The sequence below is a fragment of the Oncorhynchus tshawytscha genome, linkage group LG11, assembly GCF_018296145.1.
Source record: "Oncorhynchus tshawytscha isolate Ot180627B linkage group LG11, Otsh_v2.0, whole genome shotgun sequence".
NCBI lineage: Eukaryota > Metazoa > Chordata > Actinopteri > Salmoniformes > Salmonidae > Oncorhynchus > Oncorhynchus tshawytscha.
In genome coordinates, this window is record NC_056439.1 from 50,216,359 (window position 1) to 50,226,358 (window position 10,000).

General features: G+C 49.1%; 1 protein-coding gene across 6 annotated transcripts in view; it reads right to left on the reverse strand.

Annotated features, from left to right (window-relative positions):
- LOC112247836 (protein EFR3 homolog B-like) overlaps positions 1-10,000 on the reverse strand; it is a 58,096-nt gene that overhangs the window by 4,017 nt on the left and 44,079 nt on the right. For all 6 annotated transcript variants that reach the window (XM_042330264.1, XM_042330263.1, XM_042330267.1 and 3 more), the window contains exons 16-19: positions 8,477-8,608; positions 8,290-8,357; positions 6,748-6,875; positions 1,424-1,515 (exon numbers count right to left, since the gene is read on the reverse strand). In XM_042330264.1, the coding sequence (XP_042186198.1) occupies positions 1,424-1,515; positions 6,748-6,875; positions 8,290-8,357; positions 8,477-8,608 (420 nt within the window). The remainder of the gene's footprint in view (positions 1-1,423; positions 1,516-6,747; positions 6,876-8,289; positions 8,358-8,476; positions 8,609-10,000) is intronic.

The following is a 10,000-nucleotide window of genomic DNA, read 5'->3' on the forward strand; positions in this document are numbered from 1 at the left end:
AACACTCATGGCTGTCAGCCAATCAGCATTCAGGGCTCGAACCACCCAGTTTATAATGTATAATAACACTCACGGCTGTCAGCCAATCAGCATTCAGGGCTCGAACTACCCAGTTTATAATGTATAATAACACTCACGGCTGTCAGCCAATCAGCATTCAGGGCTCGAACTACCCAGTTTTTAATGTATAATAACACTCACGGCTGTCAGCCAATCAGCATTCAGGGCTCAAACTACCCAGTTTATAATGTATAATAACACTCACGGCTGTCAGCCAATCAGCATTCAGGGCTCAAACCACCCAGTTTATAATGTATAATAACACTCACGGCTGTCAGCCAATCAGCATTCAGGGCTCGAACTACCCAGTTTATAATGTATAATAACACTCACGGTTTTCCAAGAATTTAGACATTTACAGTCTGTTTACATCTACGTTGTATAAAACCTGTGTAAACTACAGTACATAACAATATATTAGGTTGACAATAATTCTATTTTATATTTCTGATACATCACATTATCCCTCTACTGCCATTCATTCCAATTAGACTGGTTTGGATTTCTCCCTGACCAAGATGGCTGCCATTTTCACCCCGTTCTGGAACTTTGAGGGTTTATGACATAGCAGCAGTAGAAATGTATCTCTAAACTTTTAACGCGGATGGATTGTAAGGATGACCCCTCCTGCCTCAGCCTCCAGTATTTATGCTGCAGGAGTTTATATGTCGGGGGGCTAGGGTCAGTTTGTTATATCTGGAGTACTTTACCTGTCTTATCCGGTGTACTATGTGAATGTATGCCCTCTCTAATTCTCTCTTTCTTTCTCTCTCTCAGAGGACCTGAGCCCTAGGACCATGCCTCAGGACTACCTGGCATGATGACTCCTTGCTGTCCCCAGTCCACCTGGCCGTGCTGCTGCTCCAGTTTCAACTGTTCTGCCTGCGGCTATGAAATCCTGACCTGTTCACCGGACCTATTATTTGACCCTGCTGGTCATTTATGAACATTTGAACATCTTGGCCATGTTCTGTTATAATCTCCACCCGGCACAGCCAGAAGAGGACCGGCCACCCCTCATAGCCTCGTTCCTCTCTAGGTTTCTTCCTAGGTTTTGGCCTTTCTAGGGAGTTTTTCCTAGCCACCGTGCTTCTACACCTGCATTACTTGCTGTTTGGGGGTTTTAGGCTGGGATTCTGTACAGCACTTTGAGATATCAGCTGATGTACGAAGGGCTATATAAATACATTTTATTTGATGGCTGTGGTTTTGTAACAGTGACCTCGTGCAGGCCTAACGCAGATCCACCTCTGACACGGCCTAAACAAAAGCAATGAAAAGCTATGCAAATTGTCAGCTCACCCGTGATACCACTGATCTGATTGAATCCTGGGCTCAGAGAGAACACACACACACAGCCTACCTGTTCTCTCTCTGGGCTATATCGTGGATCCATGTCCATCTGAAGAGAGATGGTGTCTCCGATACTTTTCCTCTTTGACAGGCGATCCTCATCTACAACACATAGACACATACTGCTGTCTGCTACGGTGTAACACCTACTGCTTTCTGCTACGGTGTGACACATACTGCTGTCTGCTACGGTATGATACATACTGCTGTCTGCTACGGTGTGACATACTGCTGTCTGCTACGGTGTGACACATACTGCTGTCTGCTACGGTGTGACACATACTACTGCTGTCTGCTACGGTGTGACACATACTGCTGTCTGCTACGGTGTGACACGTACTGCTGTCTGCTACGGTGTGACACGTACTGCTGTCTGCTACGGTGTGACACGTACTGCTGTCTGCTACGGTGTGACACATACTGCTGTCTGCTACGGTGTGACACATACTGCTGTCTGCTACGGTGTGACACACTACTGCTGTCTGCTACGGTGTACACATACTGCTGTCTGCTACGGTGTGACACCTACTGCTGTCTGCTACGGTGTGACACATACTGCTGTCTGCTACGGTGTGACACCTACTGCTGTCTGCTACGGTGTGACACATACTGCTGTCTGCTACGGTGTGACACATACTGCTGTCTGCTACGGTGTGACACCTACTGCTGTCTGCTACGGTGTGACACATACTGCTGTCTGCTACGGTGTGACACATACTGCTGTCTGCTACGGTGTGACACATACTGCTGTCTGCTACGGTGTGATGTGACATACTGCTGTCTGCTACGGTGTGACACCTACTGCTGTCTGCTACGGTGTGACATACTGCTGTCTGCTACGGTGTGACACCTACTGCTGTCTGCTACGGTGTGACACGTACTGCTGTCTGCTACAGTGTGACACCTACTGCTGTCTGCTACGGTGTGACACATACTGCTGTCTGCTACACATACTGCTGTCTGCTACACACTACTGCTGTCTGCTACGGTGTGACACCTACTGCTGTCTGCTACAGTGTGACACCTACTGCTGTCTGCTACAGTGTGACATACTGCTGTCTGCTACGGTGTGACACGTACTGCTGTCTGCTACGGTGTGACACCACGTACTGCTGTCTGCTACGGTGTGACATACTGCTGTCTGCTACGGTGGGACACGTACTGCTGTCTGTCTGCTATGGTGTGACACATACTGCTGTCTGCTACGGTGTGACATACTGCTGTCTGCTACGGTATGACACATACTGCTGTCTGCTACGGTATGACACATACTGCTGTCTGCTACGGTGTGACATACTGCTGTCTGCTACGGTGTGACACATACTGCTGTCTGCTACGGTGTGACATACTGCTGTCTGCTACGGTGTGACACATACTGCTGTCTGCTACGGTGTGACACATACTGCTGTCTGCTACGGTGTGACATACTGCTGTCTGCACATACTGGTGTGACATACTGCTGTCTGCTACGGTGTGACATACTGCTGTCTGCTACGGTGTGACACATACTGCTGTCTGCTACGGTGTGACATACTGCTGTCTGCTACGGTGTGACATACTGCTGTCTGCTACGGTGTGACACATACTGCTGTCTGCTACGGTGTGACATACTGCTGTCTGCTACAGTGTGACACATACTGCTGTCTGCTACGGTGTGACACGTACTGCTGTCTGCTACGGTGTGACACGTACTGCTGTCTGCTACGGTGTGACACATACTGCTGTCTGCTACGGTGTGACACCTACTGCTGTCTGCTACGGTGTGAAACCTACTGCTGTCTGCTACGGTGTGACACATACTGCTGTCTGCTACGGTGTGACACATACTGCTGTCTGCTACGGTGTGACATACTGCTGTCTGCTACGGTGTGACATACTGCTGTCTGCTACGGTGTGACACCTACTGCTGTCTGCTACGGTGTGACATACTGCTGTCTGCTACGGTGTGACACATACTGCTGTCTGCTACGGTGTGTCATACTGCTGTCTGCTACGGTGTGCTGTCTGCTACGGTGTGACATACTGCTGTCTGCTACGGTGTGACATACTGCTGTCTGCTACGGTGTGACATACTGCTGTCTGCTACGGTGTGACATACTGCTGTCTGCTACGGTGTGACACGTACTGCTGTCTGCTACGGTGTGACACGTACTGCTGTCTGCTACGGTGTGACACGTACTGCTGTCTGCTACGGTGGGACACGTACTGCTGTCTGCTGTCTGCTACGGTGGGACACATACTGCTGTCTGCTACGGTGTGACACCTACTGCTGTCTGCTACGGTGTGACACCTACTGCTGTCTGTCTGGTGTGACACATACTGCTGTCTGCTACGGTGTGACACCTACTGCTGTCTGCTACGGTGTGACACATACTGCTGTCTGCTACGGTGTGACACATACTGCTGTCTGCTACTGTGTGACACATACTGCTGTCTGCTACGGTGTGACACATACTGCTGTCTGCTACTGTGACACCTACTGCTGTCTGCTACGGTGTGACACATACTGCTGTCTGCTACGGTGTGACATACTGCTGTCTGCTACGGTGTGACACATACTGCTGTCTGCTACGGTGTGACACATACTGCTGTCTGCTACGGTGTGACACATACTGCTGTCTGCTACGGTGTGACACATACTGCTGTCTGCTACGGTGTGACACATACTGCTGTCTGCTACGGTGTGACATACTGCTGTCTGCTACGGTGTGACATGTACTGCTGTCTGCTACGGTGTGACACATACTGCTGTCTGCTACGGTGTGACACGTACTGCTGTCTGCTACGGTGTGACACATACTGCTGTCTGCTACGGTGTGACACATACTGCTGTCTGCTACGGTATGATACATACTGCTGTCTGCTACGGTGTGACACATACTGCTGTCTGCTACGGTGTGACATACTGCTGTCTGCTACGGTGTGACACGTACTGCTGTCTGCTACGGTGTGACACGTACTGCTGTCTGCTGTCTGCTACGGTGGGACACGTACTGCTGTCTGCTACGGTGTGACACATACATACTGCTGTCTGGTGTGACACGTACTGCTGTCTGCTGACACATACTGCTGTCTGCTACGGTGTGACACATACTGCTGTCTGCTACGGTGTGACACATACTGCTGTCTGCTACGGTGTGACACATACTGCTGTCTGCTACGGTGTGACACATACTGCTGTCTGCTACGGTGTGACACATACTGCTGTCTGCTACGGTGTGACACCTACTGCTGTCTGCTACGGTGTGACATACTGCTGTCTGCTACGGTGTGACACGTACTGTCTGCTACGGTGTGACACATACTGCTGTCTGCTACGGTGTGACACATACTGCTGTCTGCTACGGTGTGACACATACTGCTGTCTGCTGTCTGCGGTGGGACACATACTGCTGTCTGCTACGGTGTGACACATACTGCTGTCTGCTACGGTGTGACACATGTGACACATGCTGTCTGCTACGGTGTGACACATACTGCTGTCTGCTACGGTGTGACACATACTGCTGTCTGCTACGGTGTGACACCTACTGCTGTCTGCTACGGTGTGACACATACTGCTGTCTGCTACGGTGTGACACATACTGCTGTCTGCTACGGTGTGACACATACTGCTGTCTGCTACGGTGTGACATACTGCTGTCTGCTACGGTGTGACACGTACTGCTGTCTGCTACGGTGTGACACATACTGCTGTCTGCTACGGTGTGACACATACTGCTGTCTGCTACGGTGTGACACATACTGCTGTCTGCTACGGTGTGACACCTGTCTGCTACGGTGTGACTGCTGTCTGCTACGGTGTGACACATACTGCTGTCTGCTACGGTGTGACACTGCTACTGCTGTCTGCTACGGTGTGACACATACTGCTGTCTGCTACGGTGTGACACATACTGCTGTCTGCTACGGTGTGACACATACTGCTGTCTGCTACGGTGTGACACATACTGCTGTCTGCTACGTGTGACACATACTGCTGTCTGCTACGGTGTGACATACTGCTGTCTGCTACGGTGTGACACATACTGCTGTCTGCTACGGTGTGACACATACTGCTGTCTGCTACGGTGTGACACGTACTGCTGTCTGCTACGGTGTGTTACATACTGCTGTCTGCTACGGTATGATACATACTGCTGTCTGCTACGGTGTGATACATACTGCTGTCTGCTACGGTGTGACATACTGCTGTCTGCTACGGTGTGACATACTGCTGTCTGCTACGGTGTGACACGTACTGCTGTCTGTACTGGGACACGTACTGCTGTCTGCTACGGTGGGACACGTACTGCTGTCTGCTACGGTGTGATACATACTGCTGTCTGCTACGGTGTGACACCTACTGCTGTCTGCTACGGTGTGACACATACTGCTGTCTGCTACGGTGTGACACATACTGCTGTCTGCTACGGTGTGACACATACTGCTGTCTGCTACGGTGTGACACATACTGCTGTCTGCTACGGTGTGACACATACTGCTGTCTGCTATGGTGTGACACCTACTGCTGTCTGCTACGGTGTGACATACTGCTGTCTGCTACGGTGTGACACGTACTGCTGTCTGCTACGGTGGGACACATACTGCTGTCTGCTACGGTGTGACACGTACTGCTGTCTGCTACGGTGGGACACATACTGCTGTCTGCTACGGTGTGATACATACTGCTGTCTGCTACGGTGTGACACCTACTGCTGTCTGCTACGGTGTGACATACTGCTGTCTGCTACGGTGTGACACATACTGCTGTCTGCTACGGTGGGACACATACTGCTACGTCTGCTACGGTGCACATACTGCTGTCTGCTACGGTGGGACACATACTGCTGTCTGCTACAGTGGGACACATACTGCTGTCTGCTACGGTGTGACACGTACTGCTGTCTGCTACGGTGTGATACATACTGCTGTCTGCTACGGTGTGACACCTACTGCTGTCTGCTACGGTGTGACACATACTGCTGTCTGCTACGGTGTGACACATACTGCTGTCTGCTACGGTGTGACATACTGCTGTCTGCTACGGTGTGACATACTGCTGTCTGCTACGGTGTGACATGTACTGCTGTCTGCTACGGTGTGACACATACTGCTGTCTGCTACGGTGTGACACGTACTGCTGTCTGCTACGGTGTGACACGTACTGCTGTCTGCTACGGTGTGTTACATACTGCTGTCTGCTACGGTGTGACATACTGCTGTCTGCTACGGTGGGACACATACTGCTCTCTGCTACAGTGTGTGTGTGTGTGTGTGTGTGTGTGTGTGTGTGTGTGTGTGTGTGTGTTGTGTGTGTGTGTGTGTGTGTGTGTGTGTGTGTCGTGACTGTACCTGTGATCTGGGGTGTGAACGGTGTGTTCAGGATTTCTATGTTGTAGCCACTTCCTCCCAGCACCTCAGCGATCTGAAACTGCTGGAACAAGACCTCTCCCTCCACTCGCTCTAGAGACTCTGGAACTCTGGGAACACACATTATCATTAGCATTAGCATTAGCATTATGATTAGCATTATCATTATCATTAGTATTAGCGTTCGCATTAGCATTATGATTAGCATTATCATTAGCGTTAGCGTTATCATTAGCAGTAGCCCGGGCATTTATATTAAATCACTGGACATAACAGGCATTTTTTAGAGACAGATTTCTATTTTCTTTAACAAACAGAGCTTTTGCTCATTTGCTTAATTCCAGCATTCACTTACAGTATTTTAAATACATTTCCTGCACTAATGTGTTATAATTTACACGCTGTTCTTGTGTCTTAGTGTGACTCCTTGACTGAATAATTATTCTCCCCATTACCGGCAGTTCTTTGGCCACTAGAAGGAGATTGGCTGATTTCTTGGGGTCTGTACTCCTGTTTGGGGTCTGTACTCCTGTTTGGGGTCTGTACTCCCGTTGGTGGGTCTGTATTTCCATTTGGGGGTCTGTACTCCCGTTTGGGGTCTGTACTCCCATTTGGGGGTCTGTACTCCCGTTTGGGGTCTGTACTCCCGTTGGGGGTCTGTACTCCTGTTGGAGGTCTGTACTCCCGTTGGGGATCTGTACTCCCATTTGGGGGTCTGTACTCCCGTTTGGGGTCTGTACTCCCGTTGGGGGTCTGTACTCCCGTTGGGGGTCTGTACTCCTGTTGGAGGTCTGTACTCCTGTTGGAGGTCTGTACTCCTGTTGGGGGTCTGTACTCCCGTTGGGGGTCTGTACTCCTGTTGGAGGTCTGTACTCCTGTTGGAGGTCTGTACTCCTGTTGGGGGTCTGTACTCCCGTTGGGGGTCTGTACTCCCGTTGGGGGTCTGTACTCCCGTTGGTGGGTCTGTATTCCCATTTGGGGTCTGTACTCCCGTTGGAGGTCTGTACTCCTGTAGGAGGTTTGTACTCCTGTTGGAGGTCTGTACTCCTGTTGGAGGTCTGTACTCCCGTTGGGGGTCTGTACTCCCGTTGGGGGTCTGTACTCCCGTTGGGGGTCTGTACTCCCGTTGGGGGTCTGTACTCCCGTTGGGGGTCTGTACTCCCGTTGGGGTACTTTTACTCGCCAGTTAGCTGGCAGTGCTCAGCTGTTAGCAACCAATGCCTGGCAGTTTCATATTGGCGATAAAAACAGATGATTGACATCATTTTTTCCAAGTCAGTAATGAATTATTTAATGTAACAAATCAAACATTAAATCTTGTAAACAAGTTATGGTAATTCACGGTAAACTTGTGAACAATTCATTTAGACCGGGCATTCATTTGAAACGGTTGTTTATTTGAAACAGTCGTTGCCTGGCTAATAGAAGGTGCAGGCTGCTATTTGAGACTATTTGAAACAGTGTTTATTTAGTAGGTGTGTGTGTGTGTCCGTGTGTGTGTGTGTGTGTCTACAGTATGTGTACCTGGGGTTTTCAATAAAGATGTCTTCAGGCAGCAGGTAGGGTACCTCCTTCTGTCTCAGCTCTATCACCTAGGGAGGGAGGACACAGCAGCATGAACACACACACACGCACACACACACACACACACACACGCGCACACGCGCACGCACATACACACACACACACACACACACATACACCTACTTACTTCTTGGATGTGCTGGCAGAATGCAGGGACGGTGGTGAGTTGAGAGATGAGGCTGAGGTAGGCAGCAGAGAGGGCGTGGACAGCACAGCGATTATACAGAGATAGTCTCTCATCATTGGCCAAGGCAAGGTCCTAACATGGGGAGACAACCAATCAGATACCACAGGATCCCAGGACGAGAACCCAGAGGTTTTTGAATATTTAGAAAATATATGTGATTAAGTGTGTGTTGTATGTGTGAATGTATATCTGTGTGTGTGTGTGTGTGTGTGTATGTGTGTGTATGTGTGTGTGTATGTGTGTGTGTATGTGTGTGTCTGTTTCTTGGAATTGTCTTGTGAAAGCCAAATACTGCAAGGTTGTATTTTATTCATTAGCTAGTCATTTTGGCAATAGAACACGCTTTCAAATGATGCCCACCTGACCCAGATGTATAATGGGCTGTTTGTGTGAGGGCTGCTGGGTTGTGTTCCAAATGAAACAACAAGTGTCCTTCCTCTAGTTCCTCAACGGCACAGCAAGGAGAGGCTAAAAAAAAGCATCTTATAATTGAAGACTCTTCCTTGAGTCATAAAAGTCCATTGAGACTCTTCTAGACTCTTCTAAAAGTCCATTGAAATTACGAAGGAAAACTGTGCCCACTTCGGAGAGGTGTGTGTCCACTTGAAGACGCCAGTTAGACCTCTCACTCAAAACCTTTGTCAGTTTTTGTTATCTTATATTGCAACTACCCCAGATTTCCCATGATTCTTCTTATCATGTTACTGACCCCTATCCAGATTTCCCATGAATCTTCTTATCATGTTACTGACCCTGGCCAGATTTCCCATGAATCTTCTGATCATGTTACTGCCCCCTATCCAGATGTCCCATGATTATTCTTATCATGTTACTGCCCCCTATCCAGATGTCCCATGATTCTTCTTATCATGTTACTGCCCCCTATCCAGATGTCCCATGATTCTTCTTATCATGTTACTGCCCCCTATCCAGATGTCCCATGATTCTTTTATCATGTTACTGCCCCCTATCCAGATGTCCCATGATTCTTCTTATCATGTTACTGCCCCTATCCAGATGTCCCATGATTCTTCTTATCATGTTACTGCCCCCTATCCAGATGTCCCATGATTCTTCTTATCATGTTACTGCCCCCTATCCAGATGTCCCATGATTCTTCTTATCATGTTACTGCCCCCTATCCAGATGTCCCATGATTCTTCTTATCATGTTACTGCCCCCTATCCAGATGTCCCATGATTCTTCTTATCATGTTACTGCCCCTGGCCAGATTTCGTTGTCAACAAATGCGGTGGAAAGTACAGTAAATGTAAAACACACTAAATCAACATTGGTGTTGGTCATGGTGTTGGTCATGGTGTTGGTCATGGTGTTGGTCATGGTGTTGGTCATGGTTCTGGTCATGGTGCTGGTCATGATGCAGGTCATGGTGTTGGTCATGGTGCTGGTCATGGTGTTGGTCATGGTGTTGGTCATGGTGCTGGTGCATGGTGTTGGTCATGG